We start from the raw sequence: 21,515 nt of genomic DNA, 5'->3' as shown, positions 1-21,515 counted from the left end.
TGTAGGTTGGCCTTGTGCACTGGAATTTCTGTGCATCTGTGCAGTACTCATGCAGATCCCATCACAATCATGCACATACATAAAAGAATTAGATTTGAGCGGCAGACAAATACCACAATTGGGATGAACTCTACTTCATTTGGATGATGTTGCATGAACTAACATAAAGTGTCTGAGTGTGGTATGAGGATCAGTTTACCAATAGTTGGTGCATCACCACAATGAGCTAAATTCTAATTCAACTTGCATTTGTCACATATAGTGGTATATATTTAGAATTTGAGTAACTGAATTGGGGTTCTGTTTCTACATCCTAGTCAGGGTATTGTTGTGTTGTTTACTTATTGCATGACAAAGTGTGTATGCTGCAAAGTGCAGAGTATGGGTATTCAAGTTAATCAGCAATACTGAGCAAGAAGGTCAATACCAGCATGTGTTTTTGGATAGAGAAGAGTTGTATTTTATTTGCTTTCAGAATTAAGGCATCAGCATAGCCCAGGTGAATCCTTCATACGAAGAGTGGTTGCTCAATTAGAGGTCATGTGTGTTCTATTAGGGTAGTTAAACGGATATAAAGTAATAGAGCTTCTGGAAGTTTCAGCTGTCCCTGTAGAGTTACCAAGGAGTGAAAATGTGTCTGTGTCTCCCTACACATTGAAGACTGCAATAGCAACTAAATGATCTTGTCCCCATGATTCGTCACCTGGTAAGGTAGCTGTATGTTCTATTAGAGTAGTTGAGCGTAATTTTCCGTTCTTTCTCACTTGCAAAGGTGTCATCCTGCAGGATGTTTCATTGTAGGCAGCCTGGTCAGAGTGATCATCACACGTTCACTTGCCGCACCCACTATGAAACTTTGTACTATAAATTTTGTCTGTGATTCTGAACTACAGCCACAAATGTTACTCATAAGAAAATAAGTATATAAAAGATATTGCTGTATATTTTATGTTTCCCTATGCTGGACACTAGATTTTAACTAGCGATAATTATTTTTAATGAATCATGACAACATTACTTATGTATGGCTATATCATGTCTCAAATTTAACAGATGTATCCTTACTATTCTATACTGTTGTACTTATAATGCATAGGATTCATTTTTCACTACACTATTCTCTTTATATTAATGTAGATGTTGAATCTAAACCATCTTCTGAAGATAAGCCACAGACTGAAGATCAACCAACTACTGAAGATAAACCACCTGCTGAAGAATTTGATCAAAAGACTTTGAATGCATACAGAGAGGCACTTAAGAAAGGTTCCCGTTCTTCTAACCAGTTTAAACTGGTAACCCTTGGTGCTGAGGGAGCAGGGAAGACCAGCACCATCAATACCCTCATGAATGAGAAGTTCCTACCTAACCAGGAGACCACTGTTGGTGCCTCCATAAGTTCCTGCAAGGTTACCCGTTCAATAGCAACTTCTAAATGGCAGAAAATAACAGCTACTGCACGAGTTGTAGAAATACCAAAACAGCGGCGTGGTGAGATGAAGTCTGCAATGGCACTAATATCATTAGACCCAACCCCTCAGAGTCCTCCGGTAAATCCTATTGTCCACCAAAAAGCAATCGAGGATCTTAAAAAGATAATGGCCACTCAGGATATCAAGAAAGATGAAACGAGAATCATAGTATTTGATATTGGTGGACAAGAAGTATACTATGAAATACACTTCCTGTTTCTGGCAACAGAGGATGTGGCATTGCTGGTCTTTAAGGCATCAATTGGTTTGCATACTCCAGTGAGTCCTCGACAGCACTCAACAAAAGCCAAAGAGAAGATTGCTGTCAGAGGAATGAAGACCAATCTGCAAACCATTGAAGTGCTACTTCAGTCTGTTTACAGTCGCGGAGAGGAAGCACCAAAAGGCTCAATTTCACCTCGTGTTCCTGTCGTTCTGATGATTGGTGCTCATGCTGAAGATGTCACTACAGAAGAGAAAATGCAAATGATACAGGAAATTCGGAAACACTTTTATGGTACACCTCTCTTAGAGCATTTGCCGCGATCACCAGAAGATTGTTTTTACTTCATTGGCAATAGCAGACCAGATCAGAGGGTGGTCAATCACCTCAGATCCACTATTATGAAGGCTGTTGAGTGGGTTATTTGCATTCCGAGGCCTACTTCTTACTTGAGTTTTGAAGAAAAGATATTGGAGCTGAAAGAAGTCAGGATAGAGAAAGCAAGAGCTGTTGCTATTGCCAAAGAAGCAGGCATAGAGGAACAGAATGTCAGTGCTGTCCTTGGTTACTATACCAAAAAGGGAATCTTGCTCTACTTTCCTGAACTAGAATCCTTAAAGAATGAAGTTTTTCTGTTGCCCGAGGAGGTGTCTGATCTTGTCTGTACAGTCATCACAACGCTAGATTGTTATCCTGATACTTGTGACCTCCAACAGTCTCATGATCGCTATAAAAAATATGCACTTCTGGAGGGTAATCTTTTTGATTTTATGCTGTTCCACTGCAAACGGCTGAAAGACAGGAATGTCATCTTGGGCTTACTTGAACAGTTCAGCCTGGCAGCAAAGGTTCCCACTAAAACAAAATTTCCTGGGGAGGAGTGTTTGTCAGAACCTTCTGAGGTTTACATGGTGCCATCGCTTCTTGTCTATGACCAAGCTAATGAACTACGTGCAAAACAAACCGATGATATCGCCATTGCTTACTACTTCAGGGGCAAATTTTTGCCTGAGGCAATCTTCAACAAACTGTTGGTGAGGACAATACACTGGTGTTGTGGAAAGAAGCACCATGAAGTGAAGTGGTAAGTATTAATTTATATAATAAATGCAACTAATTTTATACTGAACTTCAAATCACTTACTTTTCATTGTAAAATACAGTACTTGGTATTTGAAACTGGTCAACTTCTTTTACTTGAGAATAATTTCTTACTTAGCTCATGGTTTTGTTGAATCGACAGGAAATAGCTAAATAATCATGACACACAATATTTCGTGTGGCTAAGGAAAGCCTATGCATTTGGATGCATGACAGACAAGTGTGTAATCAAGAAAATGTAATTTTCATGCATTCTTACCTCAGTAACAGCTAAACAGAAATATAGCCCATTTTTTTGAAGCATTCTGCAGGATGGGACATTGTCCATACAGAGTTTCAGCTAAATCAGTCTAGCCATTCTTGATATACGTGCCTTCAAAATTTACCTCATTTTCTTTGCATTTTTCTTATGCCAGTAATTTTCTTTTTGCATTGCTTACAGAATTGCTACAACTTGCATAAACCGTATTTGATTCTAATTGAACTTGGAGGGTATAAAGTGCTTATTATATTGCATTTATCTTCCAATTTGTGTACAGAAGTCCATTATAGAGGAAGCTGTCCACAATGTGGGGAGGGGTACTTGCACAATCAACACTCTGGTATTCCAAGACAGAACGTCCATAACTTAACAGATGCAAAGTGTAATGCCCTACAGCCACAGAACCTACAAACAGTTTGAGTATGCATGAGTCCATGTCCATATGGGCTCCTACTAGAGAAATTTTATAATGTATCATGCTGCTTATGAGTACGTACTAGGGATGCGGCGATTATGCCAGCATAATTTTGGGCATAATAGGTATGCTTGAGAATCAGGAATTATGCTAGTATTTTGAGGTGATTATATAGCTTTAACAGTAGGAAAATTTGCAGATTGCACAGTTCTGTTAAAAAGATCGAGATACTCTAATAGAGCAGTCAAAAACTCTAATAGAACAGTCACTGAATATTATTTACTCTTATAAAGCAGTCACATTGAATGAAATATTCTAATACAACAACCAGCTAAAGAATTCAAGGCTATATGAAGTTTAAACATCAATGAAAATGGTCTGATACAGCAATAAAACTGGCATTATTAGCCAATTATGGTGGCATAATTTTGGGAATAATGGGCAATTCTCAAAAGCATAATAGGTGACTAATAGAGCACTGCTCAAAAGCATAATGCTCCATTTTTGGGGCATAATAGCCTCATGCCTAGTACGTACCTAGCTAGCTATTGTGTATAGTTTGCAAGCTTAATAATACTACTTATTCACTATGGCTACTGTAGTTACTGTTGAGTGATCAGCAAAATATATCAGTATAGGTCATGTGATTTAGTCATGGAATTAATCACAGCATAGGTGGCTCCAGGATTTTTGGTGAATGGTTTCTGATCAAGAGCATAGCTAGATTTTTTTTGTGTGAAGACCAAGAAAAAAAGGTAATCACCTGCTGAGAATAACTAGCTATATAAAATATCACTACATAAAGATCTTTATTTATAGCTATAAAACTTGCTACACTGCTGCTCTGAATACTGTGACTGCTTTATTAGAGTGATTGACTACTCTATTAGAGTATCTCAATCTGAACATGACCAATTTCTGGAAACCTCAAAAACCCCTCTTGAGCCACCCCTACACAGTACAGGTATCTCAGTGATCATCTGTTCATTAAAATGCTGGCAGCCTTCCTACAATGTGATGCACATTAAGTAGCAGGGCCGGGCTTAGAGATTCTGGGACCCTAGGCAAGGTAAACTGGGTGGGCCCCCAGAGGATGTGGTCTTAACCTCATTGCTATGCAAAAACATTTAACCCATATAGGGCTATGCATAACATACATTTATATGCTTGTTGTGTAAAGACTATCCTAAGCGTGGGCTGTTGTGATACTAGCTATAGCTGCCATCTATGTGTATGCATACTGCTGTTTCTGCTGTGTATTTTATCTCCAACTACGCTAAATGTGATTGTGTAAAATCATAACTTATGATTATACACTATTGTACTGCTATGATCATTTTCAATCTTTGTAGAGTCTTGCTATTACTTCAAGCAGTATCAAACCACAACCTGCACACGGAGTAGCCCATCTGGTGATGCCTGATCTCGTGATCACTCCATCCAGCAGCCTCTACTTACAACATTATAGATATTAATGGAATCCATCCAACAAATCTCCAACCTTATGTTCCTGGTTCAGAACAAAGCTTAAACAAAGTAGCCAACACCATTGCCATAGACTCCACTCTAGCACAAACAGTGACAAAGTATCCGTGATTATTTCAGTGCGCCACTGTGTGCCCCGGAAAATCAGTGCGCACATTCAACTCACACGTGTACAAAGTGACTACTAATATCCATCAGCAATTGAAAATGATCAACCTCGAGACGTGACTTCCATTGTTCAATTTAAACTACACAATCACATGATTTCTTGCATTGTAGTGGTTAATGACATTAATTCCTAATGTGTATGGCTGCGTCCTAGTGCACAGTGCAATGAATATCATGTGCAACCACCAATGCATTCCAGTATACATTAGCTACTATAAAATACCACATGATTCATACTTATCGGCGATGCGTACCTCGAGCGATGAGTTGTATCATCTTAAAAGTAAGAGTTACCTAGTGTTATATACTGAATTTGTAGTTTGAGAACTGGGGCCCTAGTTTTAGGGCTTTAGGGACCCCCTTAGCTCTGGGGTCCTAGGCTCAGCTGCCTACTTTGCCTACCCTTAAGGCCGGCCCTGTTAAGTAGTGACCTATTGACCAAAGTACTAATTGCTACTCTCAATCTATTTAGAGTACCCTTATACAGTTGCTGTTCCCATCCTGTTTAGTCATGAAACACTTTGCTCTAGTCTAATAAATCATCACAATAATCAATTATCTGGAAACAACATCCCAACTCGCTGGTAATATCTTCCAACAGAGCATATCGTAATATTTCAAACAATTCACATGAGCTTTAAGTGTACGTGAAAGTATAGGAGGGTCCCATTGGAAGCTTTGCTAAAGTCATGTGTTGTGTACCTGAATATGTAATTAATTTGTTGAATTAGTAACCTCCCTTTCCCATGTATATTGGCACTGTTTATTAGTGTAATTGTTGTACATTTATGCTGCTGTAACTCCTGCAAAGTTACAAGCCAATTTTGAGAGGCACTGCATGCCCCCATTTTTTATTATTGAAGGACGTGTGTTCTCCCTGTTCCACCACCATTGGTAGCAGTGGAGCATAGACACAAGCAGTTTTCCAATGCATTTTTTGTCATGGTTGCAGGTAGCCAGCTGCCCATTTGCTAAAAGTAAGAGTCTGGTGAAATACAATTACTAAATCCTTTTAAACCCTGAAATTTGGGATGTAGTCAATTAACATAATTATGCCACAATGATGATCGCATACAATTCACAGCAACACTTTTGTTGAAATCAAAGGTAAATTATCTGCGGATACATTGACTGTCTAATTAAATTCTTTTAAAATGATAAAATTGCACCAGACCTTTACTTTTAGCAAAGTATCAGACTAGCCTGCAGAGTGAACTCTACTGACAGAAACAAATGAAGAATCAATAGCTATACAGATAGGCTATTGATCATAGCATGGACCTTTGACTTTTGAGATTTGAAAAATCTGAGAGTATTAACTAAGAGGATATATGTAAAACAACAACTAAATATGTGAAAAGCCAGTGATCAAGGTACTCTAAATAAACAGTAGCTGAAAAGTGGAGAAAGACGTCAAGAAATTGCTCAGCATTCAAGCCAGGAACCTCCATACCTACGATGGTGTAGGAAGCGTCTGTTGCAGACTAAACCTCTGCCACCTGTTGACTTCACATAATATCTACGGTGTGGACTGATCTCTGTAACTACCCCGTAAATGTCCCATAGTCGAGAGTGATGATTTTGAACTGCAGATTTTGAACTTTGTAGATTATTGTTGCAGTATCACAATACACCTTTACAGTGGCTTCAACCTTGCTATTACGCTGCGGGTACCTTGGTGAAGAAAGCTTGTGGAGAAAACCCCAGTGTATAGAAAAGTAAGTAAATGCCTTGGATGTGAATTGTGGTCCACCAACACATGGCATAATTTATATACAAATACTGCCTATATTTACTCTGTCCATTTTTGGTGTTTGAACTAATTTTACCTATGCTTAGACAAAATCAGACCGCAAGCCCCAATACTTTTTAGCATTGGGGTCATTAATAGATTTGTTGTCCATTTTTCTCCGTATAAGGACTTTTTTGAATTAGTTGTTCAATACTAAGACAGAGTTTGTGTAGGTAGTATTGAAACCCTATTTTTACTGTGTCAGACCATTATAGTGTCAAGTATGGCAGAGCAGCAGAAAGACTGTCGGAGAACTGAGATAACTGAAGTTTTAGAGTGTAGAGAAATGACAGCTGGCCAATTAGTGTAGCAATCAACGATAATTAGGTACGTGTAACATGCGGTCTATGGCAATCTCCTGGAATGGGCGGTCTGCTCATGGCATTTGAACAATTGATTCTCTAGGATGACTGGGAAGATGACCTTAGCAGTGCTGGCAGGAGAGGATGATGTTGTCAATGTGGTCTATTCCTGGCCCGTATACAGAAAGATGGGCATGTTACTTTGTTCTAACAGAACCCTGATGGGATTCAAGAAGTTGTGACAAAATAACAGGTCAGAGTTTTTTGGGAATAAGGAGTCTGCAGCCATAAAAATGAGATCATCATCAATGGTGAGATTTTCTATAGTGCTCCAGTATCGCTTGCAAGCATCTAATTATTGTTGATTTCTATGATATGTGGAAAGCCATGTGTAATGAAGTGCTAGAGTAGTTGGTACTTAGCATCTTCTTGAGCACTTTTCTGAAATCATCTAGGCATTAGCATAGTGGTTCATTTGATGTGAGAGTTCGTATTTCAGTAATGGATAGGTCTGGCCGAAAAAGAATATCTATCTAACTCGGCAAGGCTTTCTTCAGGTGATGGGTCTGCTATTGGGTTTCTTAACAGTACATCTGGGGCATCATTTTTTGTGCCTTTCACCCATTCTGCTGTGAAGCTGTATGCCATTACATTGACTTTTAATCTCTGAAGGTGAGTATTCTCTATTTCGTCTAGGCGGTGGTGGTTAAGAATAGAGATAGATGGATTGTGATCTGTGATGACTTGAAAGTGTTGTAGTCTAGCTAGGAACAAGTGACATTTCAAGGTAGCTCAAGCAGCAGCCAGCATTTCCAATTCTATAATGGTAGAGTGACATTCAGCATTGGTGAGAAATCTAGTTCCTGCAATGTCCAAGTACCGGAGGTATCTTTCTGTTGGAGTATGAATCTAAGGTCTTGATGGCTAGCATTGGTGCATAGTCTAGTGGCTTACTCATGTCAAAAATGACAGCATAGGTGCAACAGTCAGAAATTCTCTAGCAGTTTAAGGAGGCTCAAGGAGTCTGTAAATCCTGATCTTTACAAAAAATATAGCCTAGCTACTACAACATAAAACTACACAGATTATAGAACAAGCAAGAGTTAGCTTACTGATTAGTAATCATACAAAAGAAGTAGACTGGCTACAGTCTAGTAAATTTTTAAAGTTATTCAATGAGGGAGCACTAACTACGTGATAAGGTAGGTTATTCCATTCATTAATGGCTCTCGCAGTAAAAATGAAGATCTCACTCTAGTAGATGATTGTGGCTTAAACAGCTTGTAATTACGGCCCCTAGTTATTGATAAACTATTGATGGTTAGTAATTCTGATGAATCTACATTAAGATAATTATGTAGAAGTTGATAAATCATTTTCATATTCCCACGATGCTCTGGTATTTTAGTGATGGCAAATTTAATTCAACAAGACGGTCATCATATGTACAATCCTGACGGTTGTGGATCAACTTCGTTGCTCTTCTCTGCACTTATTTCTCTATAATTTTGCTGATCAAGGATATACTGGGGTCCCCAGACAATATTACCATACTCCAACACAGGCCGAATATAAGATTTATAGAGGTTAATAATTGTGTTTTTGTTGAAATTTTGGAAGGTTTTTTGAATAATTGCTAAAAGACAATTGTAACTGTGGTGGTGTGATCATTAAACTTTAGTTGGCTATCTATTTGTACTCCCAAGTCTTTAACAACATTGCAAAATGTGATAGTAGTGCCATCAATTGTATATTCACCAAATCTACATGGTTTTCCCAAGTGTAACCAGTTACATTTACTAATGTTAAACTTCAACTGCCATTCTTAGCCCACTCAGAAGAACATTTATGTCTCGCTGAAGCTGATAGAATTCATCAATTGTATTAATAGTTCTAAACATTTTAACGTCATCAGCAAATTGAACAATGGAGCTGTTAACAATTAAAGGCATGTCACTTACATAGACATTGAACAGTGTAGGGCCTAAGACTGAGCCTTGAGGCACTCCACTAAGTACATCTGACAATTCTGATTCATGGTTGTTCAGAACAACTCTCTGCTTCCTTCCCATGAGAAAATTCTTAACGCATACAAGAAGATTACTGGATATACCACAGCCTTGCAACTTTGAGATTAACTGCTTGTGTGGAACAGAATCGAATGCTTTAGCAAAGTGAAACAGGATATCAACAGAGTGTCCAATGTCTAATGCTTTCATCCAATCATTCATAGCCAGTAGTAGTTGAGTTGAGTAGGATCTTCCAGAAGTGAAGCCGTGTTGTTGGGGTGGTATTACATTATTAGTCTGCAAGTGTTCCTGGATGTTGTCTTTAATAATAGATTCAATAATTTTACAAATAGACGAAGTCAGACTGATAGGTCAGTAATTACCAATGTGAGAACGATCTCCCTTTTTTAATACTGGAGTTATTAGGGCTTCCTTCCACCAGCTTGGTAGTATTGAGCACTCCAAGGATTTATTAAACAGGATGGATAGGGGAATACATAGTTCTTGTGCAGACTCTTTAAGACAAAATAATGGCCAACCCTCAGGACCAGGAGCTTTGGTGGGGTTGAGCTTTAAGGCATGAATTAATATACTTCCAAAGCTGCTTAACAGTGCAGCTTCTGTTGGATGCCAAGTTGGTTTCATAGTTTCTATGGAGATGTCTAGTGAGGATTGCATAACTTATTTCTGGATTGACAATAAAGCTGGTAATCTGAATGGTACTTAAAACGCTGATATTTATTCCATAGCTTGCATTTTGTGTTCTTCAAATGTAATGCTGCTCATGTCATGAATAAGTTCTTCTTTTGTCTAGGGGTTTCATAGGGAACACATTCATTTAGTACATTAGTAAGCCTCACAGAAAATTCAGTATATGCAGAATGAATGTCAAGTGGTGTTAGTAAGTCATCCCATTCAATGGAAGCTAGCAATTGACGCATTTTGTCAGTATCTGCTTGATGTATGTTGTAACAAGGTTTAGAAATATGGTTAGTAGAACAATAAAAATTAAAGTTAAACCAAAGACAAAGAAGATGATCACTCAAACCTAGAACTGGAAAAAAATCAATGCCATCTATCATCTCTTCTTCGTTTGTTAGAATAAGGTCAAGAACATGTGGTTATGAGTTTTGCACAAATCTGGTAGGAGTTTCCACATGTTGAAATAGGTATTTGTCTTGAATGGTGTCCAGACACAGTTGTGAACTGTGACTATTACATAAATTAGATGCCCAAATTATATCTGGGTAGTTAAAATCACCACAGACTAACAAGTGTGAGTGCTCACTTACTTCACCAAGCAAATTACACAAACCAGATGTACTTAGTAAGGAGTCAGAAGAGGGACTTCGATATACACAGCCAACAAGAAGTGAGTCATGACCCATCAGTTTACTTGAAATCCAAATATGTTTATGGTGTGGGTATCCGTTAAAGGTGACTTCAGATACTGATAACTTGCTTGTTCCTTTGCTCCTGCGAGACTAGCTCCTCTTTTTCTTCATCCACAGGGGGTATTTTCACTCCATCATCTGAGTTGGTGTTGATTTGTTGAAAGCAAAGGCATCCAGGACTTTCTTTTAGATCTTTGGGATGTCTTTCTCTGTTAGACACTGGCCATACGAATGCTTGGAGGCTGCTGGTTAACAGGATGACTGATTACTTCACTTTCTGGAGGCTATTCCTGCAGGTAAAGGTTGACCACTAGTGGCAGATCTGGCTCTGGTGGTTACGCCACTACGGGATAATGTACAGGAAGGTTTCTTTTTCCATGTTTTGTTTGTTTGGTGGTCCATTCTGATAGTTAACCTCTACCTCATGACACCTGGCTGTGCATATTGATGCACATGCATTACTCTTGTTGATGCACCTCCTGTAATCCTAATGATTCCCTGAATCACCAGGTTTAATCCAAGTTGTGATGCATGCTTGCTTGAGTGTAACATTAACTATTTTTAACTACTTAAACATCATTAAATACACGAACCATGGACACACTTTTGTCCTCCTTTGTGTTCCTTGATTACTCCACTATAGCTATTAGTTTGAATGTACTTTTCTGCACTAACATATATAGATAGGCTGCTATAAGGCACTTCTCAGTTGATTTTAATGCTACCTAATGTGTGGATTTATCAGTCATTGATAAATACGGCATGCGTCCAGTCACAACTTGCATCATTCCTTCCTTTCATGTATATGCGATGGTAATGAATTGTGTCACTGCAAAAAGTAAACAAACAAATGTAAAGAAAAATTAGAAATATTTATATTTGAGTGGGGATCACAGTTTTAAAAAAGTAAGGAACTCATTTACACCTGCAGTAACATACCATAAATCGGGAACTTTTTTTAGCTACAAAATATATTTGATGTGTTATATTTTTGTGAACAGCTCAAGCCACAAAAATATTTTACCAGTGAATATTTCTGTAAAGCAAATAATTAAACATGGAGCTATTCATTCCGATGCTGTATTTGCAGTTAGCACACTGTCAAGTTTAAAAGCCAGCACTATAGTAGCACAGCAGCACGCTCTCTACTATTGGTATAATTATAATAGTAGTTGATAAGTGTTTTGTGCACCAGAAAGGAGCATGCAAAATATGATAAAATTGATAACAGGTACCTGTTATACACTGAATGTGCAATTCATGCCTGGCTGTGACGGAGCTATAGGTCAGCCTCGACCACTAGACATTATAATTATATTAAAAGTGCAGCTACAGTGGCATGCAAACTTATTTTGGCAGATATTGGAACACTGACGGTAGGCCATCAGTCTTCTGTTTCCAACAGCATAACGGTTTGACCTCCAAAACACTATTTCGCTAGTAGAAAATATTCAAGAGAAAAATATTTTGTGTAATTTATTTTTGTTGGTTGAGGCAACCACAAAAATAATATTCTTACCGTTGAATATTTCACGATCTATGGTAAATTTTAATTTCTACTCCTGGTATAGGTATATTATTGAAGCAGGAATTAAATGTCAACTATAGCTGCAGGTGTGCATTACCTCCCACTGTTGCATTGCTTTGTTATCTGTAATCCGTACTCAAATGTAAAATTTCCAATCTTTTCTTGCACTCGTTACAGATGAAATAACTTTTAGAATTTGCCAGGATTTTTCATTATGTGTATAACTTTCCTGGAATATAAATACTATTCTTAAGGTAAGAAAGTAAGTAGGCAAGGCCATAGTACATGGTTAAACCAGTCAAGTCAAAGCCCGGCTATTATAAATAAAGCAGCATCACACACCATACAATATTTAACTAATCATTACTACACTACTACATTGTAATTCATAGCCTGGTGCCACTATTCTAGTTGCTAGCTTGCAGCATAAACTTCCTTGTCATGTGATCTGAGTAAATAGATTACATGCTTGAAATGAAGATTGAGTGGTGACATGTGTGATCATGGCTTCAAATTCAAGAACAGTGTTTTCTTCTGTTTGCCTCCTAGACATTGAAGTTGGAGATATGCCAAACCAACCAAAACTGCAACATGCGCTTTTAAATTACCAGTAGGTGGGTGGACAACCTTTATTACTATGTAAGGATCACTTGCATGCATAGTTTATGCAGACATTAGATGTTTACTTAATTATGGCTAATGTATCTGCTGAAATCACTCCAGATGCCATCTTAAGGAATGTAAACTTCAAACTTTTCCTGGGAATGGGAGGGGGGATTCTCCCAGACCCTCCTGGAGAGAGCATGCTTCACATGCTCTGAGTGCACTTTGTGCACTATGTGGGTCCTCCAAACCTTTTATACCTTTCTCCATTACTAAATCGATGGCCTGCATGACCACTCCTACACTGTCTGCCATGGCCCTGAAGCAAACACAAAGATCACAATTTTATTGCTGTTGACAACAGTAAGTAAGAAATAATGACAACAACAGCCAGTAATGTAATAAAATGTATAGAAGAGGATATTAGATAGAAAGAATATATTTGAATGAAATTTCTGGATGCATGTGACCTTAGCTACTGTCAATCATGAAGTTTACCTGTGTATATTGTAGTTACATGTTTTGTATCTTTACAGTATCAATCGTGGCTTTGGATACTTCTTGTTTGAGAGAGGAGTATGGCAGTCATTTAAGCTGCAGCTTTGCCAGTCTGCATACTGCATAAAATGCTTCATAACTATTCACCATCATGAGTCTCAGCAACCTCCAGATGACCTCTTGAAGCAACGCCAAGATCTGCTTTGTTTTCTGACAGCTTCCATCAAAGAGCTGAGCAAGCCTCATATGCCTGATTCCAAACTACCTATAACATGTTTGGAGTGCCCATTTCATGAAGATGATCATCTCCCACACATTCCACTGGATATTACAAAAAAAGAAATGCTTGTCTGTAAGCTTGGAAGCAGTGTCCAATTAATCAATGAAAACTATTACAAGGCTTTGTATGAATCCATCAAATCTGCACCACCAAAAACAGGCAAGTGTGCTTTATATTAATGTTAATGTTGAAATTGTTAACCATGCAAAACCACCAAAAGAGTGTGGCCTTTAAAAGCTTGGTTGAAAATGGTTATGAAATCAAAAGTGGCAGCCAAGAAAAGTCTGAAATGATTGATCAGTTTTAATAATGTATTATAGATTTTATTTGGTGTTATTTATACTTAAACAGAGCACATATTTTCGAGAACTCCTACAGAGAATGTTCTACAACAATCTAGATTTCCTAATGCTATAGATCTATGAAATTATGACCTTTTACTGTTGTGTAGTTTTAAATTACAATAATTTTCATTTATAAGGATGAGCTGACTACTATGGGTCAGTAGTTAAGGTTTTGAGAGTTAGGTATGGAGGCCCTTGGTTCAAGTTTGTACAACTTTTAGTCAATATTTTTGTGCTCCTTGGTGACTATTCTCCTGCACCATAATTTTTTCTTTGTAGCCCTGTAACTATCGCTATGATTTCTTTTAAATTACAATAGGCTTGAATGATGATGGTTATCCAGTGCACACACCAGTTTTCACACCATCCCTTTTAGTGGTTTACCCTGACATGCGTAAGTACAGTAGGTCTTTTATATATAATTATAACCATGCATAACTTTATAAGTATTCATCATATTTACACCAAACTTACAGTAGTAAGTGGATTCACCACAGGCCTAGTACATCCTTGATGCAATGGCGGATCCAGGATGGGGCATTTAGGGCAAATCCCCCCTCCCCACCTTGTGGAGAATCTAGCCATAGCTACTTCTGAATAAAATACTGAACTTTGTCAGGCCAAGATTAGTTTTGCTATAAAACTTGTGAAAATATGCACAATTTAGTAGAATTTCACCTGAAATCAAAGCAAACCAGTCAAACTAGTTGTGAAATTGTTACCCAGCCCCTTTCGTGAGTACTAAGCTCCTCTAAAAACAAGTTGATGTTGTGCTACTTCTAAAAACCAGGCGCCATGCAGCTAGCTAACTCATCTGGAATAACTATAGACAGTATATACTACTATGAATTAACCAACTATGTATTACTACTTTATAATAGGGTAGTTTGGGTTGTGCAATAATATAATTAGCTATTTCTCGTATTTCGTAATTCATGAAATATTCGTAATTCGTTCAATTACATTGCTATGCACTGCTAAGGAAGCGTTTGTTAAATAAACCGCTTTTACCAACATATTACGCACAAAACTATCTTCTAAACTGTTTTATAGTGTGACTAACGTGTTTTTTCCCACAAATTCTCTCGACAAAGCCTCAAAGCTGCTCTTCATTTTCGTTCGCGTACGTAAGGGATACGCCCCTTTTCAACTCGAAGCGATAGGCTATTCCTGGCAGTGTACGAGGCCTGCACCGTTGTTTTTCAGTTGTTAAATGCCTGAAAACCTCAAGGGGAAGGTAGTCTGAGGAAAGTCACCACACCCGTATTTCAGTCCGCCGAAAAGAAACCACCTCAGAGCAAAGTTCACCTGTGCAAAAGTTTAATACAGACTTCATTTCACTTTTACTTCTTACGTAAAAGCTGCTTTTACCGTTATTAAACGATTTTGCTCACGTGGGTGCGTACAGACAAACATAGGTAGATAGGTAGATAGATAGGTACACACACACACTTTTACGAAAACAATTTCAGTAAACCAGGCGCAATAATTATCGTGTTGCTGTTGTTTAAGACATTCGAAGCCTTTTGAACAGCTTTTACGACTTCATAACCATCTGCGAAGGCCAAAATGGCAAACTTCAACAGTGAGACACTATAGAGAGGTGATTATTTGGTGCTTCAAAAATGCAGCAACTAACAAGAGAATCTGGCTTTCCCCAACCACCTACAACTTAGCCTATTTGTGCCCCTCCCCTTGCCAGCCCCTGGATCTGCTCCTGTGATGCATACTCAGGCAAACTAGTTGTGCATTTGTGTTTATATGAGTCTTTGTAAAGTGTGCGAAAGGAAGAACAGTTAGGCCTTGGGAAAAAAATTAACCTAACTTTGTGCACTTCATGGGTTTTCTCCATCTTGTCAATAAATAATATCCATGGTGTGGTGTGCCAGGTTTCTTGGTCATGTGTCTTGATTTTTAGTTTCCATCATGTGCATGGGTACTGATGAAAGCCGGAACGGAATGGAATCGATCGGGGCGCGCGCCAAGTTTAAAATCGTTTGAAACAGATTGTGCACTATTTCCAACTGTCACACAACAACTAGAATTATGCTAGAATTAGTTTGTTTCTGTTTATAGGCATGCTAGTAATCGTTCGACTCGAAAGTTCTATTAAATGCCCACCACGTGGCAAGGTGTGTGTAAATAAAATCCATCCAGTTTAGTTTAATCCTGATGTAGAAGTACTTCTTTACCATTCCAACAGGTAAACTACTGAAGTATTTTCATGTTGTAGCAGTATTCAAGCCTTTTTGTACAAGTGTCGCTGGTTTTCTGAAGCGACTATAATTCTACCATTATATTGGCAGCGATTTACGAGAGTTAGCAAACTGCAGTATGTTATTATATTAACAGTGCTTACAAAATATGTTAACAGCTTAGCTAAATGATCACTGTTCAGCTTAGACGATTGTACAACGCATTCTTGCAGTGGGCATTAAATAGAACCGTCGAGCATATGTTTTCTAGCATGTCTATAGCAGAAGCGAACTAATTCTAACACAATTCTAGTTATTGTGTGAAAGTTGGAAACAGTGCACGATCTGTTTAAAACGACTTTTTAATTTGGCGCACGCCCCCTATTGGTTCCGTTCCATTCCGGCTTTCATCAGTACCCCATGTGCATGCACCTCATGATATTTTCACACAATTATCATTACAGGTTACCATTAGCTACACTGTATTTGTTACCATGCAGCAGATCATTATCACACGCATACAAAGTAAAGGAGTACTTCACATTTAATCCTAATACATTATAAAATTTACACAGTTTTGGAAACCATATAATATTATGTTGTATATAGCTAATCATAAGTACATGTGTACAAGCATAAAGAAAAGTCAGGAATTTAACAAGGATGCTACACCTGCAGGCATACTAGTGGATATTAAATCCCTATGATATTTTAGTCTAATCGCATGACTGAGTTAGGGATTAATTGTCCACTAGTATATCTGCAAGTTTACTGTTAGCCATGACAAAAATTTGACCTTTTTACACAAATAAGTGTTCATTAATCCGTGGATATAAAATATTGGATTCATAGCAATGTAGTACTTGACTTCACTTTATTCTCTTTATTTTGTACTAGAGATCAGTAATCTCCAATTAAATACAGTACTACCATTTTGTTTTGATGTGGTATACCAGTCAAAATTCATGTTACAAAAATGTACAGTAATAAAAGTAGTAAAATAAGCATTATAATAAGTTGAAAATTGATGAGTACATATGTAGGCTGATCATTATTTTATTTATTTATTTATTAGCAATTACCCGACAGGGTTTTAATGCTAATGTACAGGTACACGTTATGTACACATAAGTGCCTGGTTTAAGTTACAATAAGCGCTAAGTTACAACAGGTGCTAGGTTACAATGAGTGCTAAGTTACAGTAAATGCTAGATTACAATGAGTACTAAATTACAATGAATGCTATGTTACAATAAGTGCTAAGTTACAACAAGTACTGAGTGCTAGGTTACAACGAGTGCTAAGTTACAATGAGTGCTAAGTTACAGTAAGTGCTAAGTTACAATAAGTGCTATAGATTACAATGAGTACTAAATTACAGTGAATGCTAAGTTACAATAAGTGCTAAGTTACAATTACAAAATAGGAGTAGTTAATTGTTTAAATGTTTCAAGATCAATGGTAGATAGATTAGGGATACATAGATTGTTCCATTGGGGAATAGTTCTGGGTAGGAATGAATAGAAATACGCGTTTACTGAAGATTGTATATGATTAAACTTCTGATTGTGATGGGCTCGGGTAGCAGTTTGATTTAATAATGGCAGACAGTGATTTGGGACAAGTAATAAAAGATTAACTATCTTGTACAATAGGATGAGGCGTGCTTACTTTCTACGTTCTAGTAAAGATGGCCAGTTTAGTTCATTTTAACATATCTGTGATACTGTCACGGTAGTGTCTATTCCAAGGCTTTTTAAAGACAAAATGAGCAGCTCGTTGTAACAGTTGAGGGGTCCAACACTGTGAAATCTCGTATGCTCCCTGCTCTAACCTCCGTGTTTCTCTGTAAATTGGAGAAGATTATCCGTAAACCATTACTTGCGTGGGCAGAAATCAATCCGGAAATCAGAAATCTGGAAATCTCGTACGCTCTTTTCAAAGTGTCGGACCCCTCGGTAATAGTGCCTTTTGATGATTTGAAAAGCAATAAAGTTACAGAGTTATAAAGTAAAATTCCAGTTTAAAATCATGTGAGTGATACTCTAATAGAGCAGTCACCGCAGGATAAAAAAGTGTACTTTAATAGTATACAAATATTGTTACCAGAGCTCAAACTAGGGCCCTTCATGCCTAATATCCATTTCCTATCCACTAAACTATGCAATCTTGGCAGATTAACTTTCAACTTTGTAAATAAAATTCTGGTTTAGATCTGCTTTACAATTTCATTCATCTACTAATGAAGTTCTAGAACATTTCTATTAGAAGGCTTCTTGAAAAATGTGTGCTTTATTACATTAAGAAACCAAATTAACCAATACAAAAGAAATGAAAAATCCACACAATAAAAACAGCTAAGCTGTGAAAAAATTAATGGTGTGAGTTTCAAAATGGTGGCAAACACGAAATCACCACAATTGATGTAAGCTAATGCTAATAAGTTTTAATTAACAGCTGTGTGCATTAATAAAATTACTATTTAACAATATGGACCTTATCCGCAATGACGTCAAAGCACAAAATGGCGACCGATAGTGTGGGCACTTTTGTACAGAAGGTATTGGGAGAGATAGCGGTTCGCTATGTTAACGTTTACATACTGCAGCAAGGAGCAAGGTGAGGCATACATACTTAATTACAAGACAAATGCGTGTGGTTTTGCATCGATAGCAAACTTAAGTCTGGTTTCGTCTGGTGGGACTATTTCACATCACCACATCACGCTAACTAGCCTTTTACCATTATTATCCAATAGTTCCATGTCATGAAATCCACAAACAAAACTCATTTTAGTGATTACGTATGAAGTGCCCACACTAGACACGGCCATTTTGTCAATTATGATGTCATTGCAGATAAGGTCCAAATATTGCACAGCCACTTCTTAGCTGCCATGTTTATCACAACTTAATAATAATAATAACATAATAATTGCTTTACAAAATTGTGGTACAGCTACACACATACGGAAAAACTTAGGTTTGCAAGGGACATACAATTCTGAGGGTCTACCAGGCACCAGCTCTGGTAGCCTATGTAGTTAACTAATTTATCTAATTACAACTATCTGTAATTAAGTTACAAGTAACTATAATTGCTTGGTGCAGGAGTCTTGGAGCATCACGAACAAGGGCACAGGTAATGAAATCTACATGGAGTGTTGTCAAAATTGGTTAGAAAATGATTGCATAGAAATTTCTTCAGCTTTACTTGCTTAATTCTGAAGATTGAGACCAGTCAATGATTGGTAGGGAATTCCACAATCTGGGTAGGTGATAAAAATATGAATTCATAATAGGGCTGTCTTGGGGCAGAGCTTGGTACCAGCAGATCTTGTAATACCAGTAGTGAATTTAGTACACTGTAGGTCGAATTTATCAGATGGATGTTTGATGGATTTGTGGGGACACCGCTCAAGTATTCCAAGCATAAAATGAGAACATAATATCTAAATTGTAATACAACAATTACTGACCTCAATAAAACCAGACCTGAGTGTTATGTGACCACTCTGTTAGATTAATTCACTTTAAGTTGCAGGGTTATGCTTGCTATAATAGTAATCAGAAAAAAGGTACATTATATTCTTCTTGTATATATACAGGTGCCATTGATTGTGGCAAGACAGCACTGAAACTCATAGGTGTCTACGATAAGCTGATCAAGCTGCCAATCAAGTCAATGCTGCCACAGCTTTACTGCAACAAAGTGATAACAGAAGGGCAGAAGAAGAAAATTGAAGTTAAAGAGCTGGAGAGTGACGGGATGCAGTGCTTTCTTGATGAGGTGCTGATATTGAGTCTAAAGCTGGATATGTCAGAGATCTACAACAAGTTCATTAAGATATTGGAGGACAGTGATGATTTGATTCAGCGTGGAATGGCTAAGAAAATAGGTGAGGTCGGATATCTATGAACATTTGTATATTTTTCTTAAGCATTTAATGTATTTGACTAGCTTTGTATATATTTGATAAACAACGCTTCTGAGCAATAGAAGCTAACTACATTTCATATTATTAATGATAGTAAGATACTGCCAATTCCAACTTTTAGGCTTAATTTGATGTCCTACATTTTGCTACCCTCTTTTACTCATAGTTAAGTGATAGTTAACCAATATCCAATTGTAAGTGTCTACAAGTTACACATGTGGTAGTACTATTGGCTATACAAAGCACAAGTCAAAGCTACCAATCAGACAGATAAGCTAAAGCTCTTAATTAGCTTATTATTATTATTTTGTTTAGGGTATGGTTTGTGGTTGCCACAAACCATGACTTGATTATTATCTAAGGTTATGCCACAGCCTATAACACCAGCATCCCTTCAGAGGCTGAAAATTGCTTGTTTCACCATAATCAGAAATTGGTTGTAATAGAAGATAATTAAGGTACAGTGTATTCAACCTCGCATGCGGTACTGCTCAGCTGAATACCAATTCAATAAATGGTACAACTCAACAGGATGTTGTTTATAGTAGACAATTGTGCTGCTTACAACTATTGTAGACATGAGGTTATTATGCTTGCCACAAATTTTTACCGTTGATTGATGTATTATTCAATTACATTAATGCTTCTACAGTATTCTGTTAGCTGATTATCTATACTAGATAGAGTATTGTGACTGCTAAGTAATGATTGTGTGACTCTGAACTATTAGACTGCTCTTCTAAATCTTTTCTAACAGGAATTCGCAAATATTTTCTTGTTGTTGAAACTTTTCAATTTGTTTAAAAATTCCAGAGTACTTCCCCATACAGTATGCCGCCTCCCTAATTGCAATGCTGAAAAAAATTATGTGGGACAGGATTAATAGTTAGACCAACAATAAATACCAGGATAGTAACGCTTACCGGGATTGGAAATGGAAGTTACGCACATGATAATTTTATGTAGAAACAATACAGTGGGTGGTAAATCTCTTTGAATTTATCCGTGTTTTGCCTTCTCTACTTCTGAGTGTGGCAGACTGCTTTGTACAGCACATACAGTGGAGCTTTTTCAAAAGTATTACATCACTAGAGTATAGAAATAGCTGGTATTTTAATATCGTCACTCAGAGTTGAAACTGGAGTTGTATTGGGCTGTGTCACCCATAACTAAGAGTGCAGCTTCATTGGAACACCCCTAGACAACTAGCAAAGCTTAATTAAGTTAGGCAATTTTTTATTACTAGCTATAGAAGTGTTTTATGCATTAATCTGGTTGTAATTGTCTAACTGTCACCTTTTGGTATGTTTTAAGATAAAACTCACTGTGTGTTTTGGTTTCCTTTTGGCACATACGTTGCCCAGACAAAGCACCAAACTATTTGAAATTTGATATGGTGACTCCTAGTTCCTTGCTTTATGTGCTCCAACTATTGATGCAATAAAACGACACTGTATTTTCTACTTACAGCAATGATTCTGGACAGTACATAACACTTTGCATAGTA

The 21,515-nt window shown here is 37.4% G+C and overlaps 1 protein-coding gene across 1 annotated transcript in view; it reads left to right on the top strand.

The window, feature by feature from the left end:
• Positions 1–21,515, top strand: part of LOC136257280 (uncharacterized) — a 140,678-nt gene that overhangs the window by 114,017 nt on the left and 5,146 nt on the right. The window contains exons 15-17 of the mRNA XM_066050373.1: positions 1,138–2,779; positions 13,291–13,691; positions 19,679–19,969. Coding sequence (XP_065906445.1) covers positions 1,138–2,779; positions 13,291–13,691; positions 19,679–19,969 — 2,334 coding nt within the window. The remainder of the gene's footprint in view (positions 1–1,137; positions 2,780–13,290; positions 13,692–19,678; positions 19,970–21,515) is intronic.

This window comes from Dysidea avara, chromosome 6 (genome assembly GCF_963678975.1).
Source record: "Dysidea avara chromosome 6, odDysAvar1.4, whole genome shotgun sequence".
NCBI lineage: Eukaryota > Metazoa > Porifera > Demospongiae > Dictyoceratida > Dysideidae > Dysidea > Dysidea avara.
This window is presented reverse-complemented; position numbering and strand designations above follow the sequence as displayed.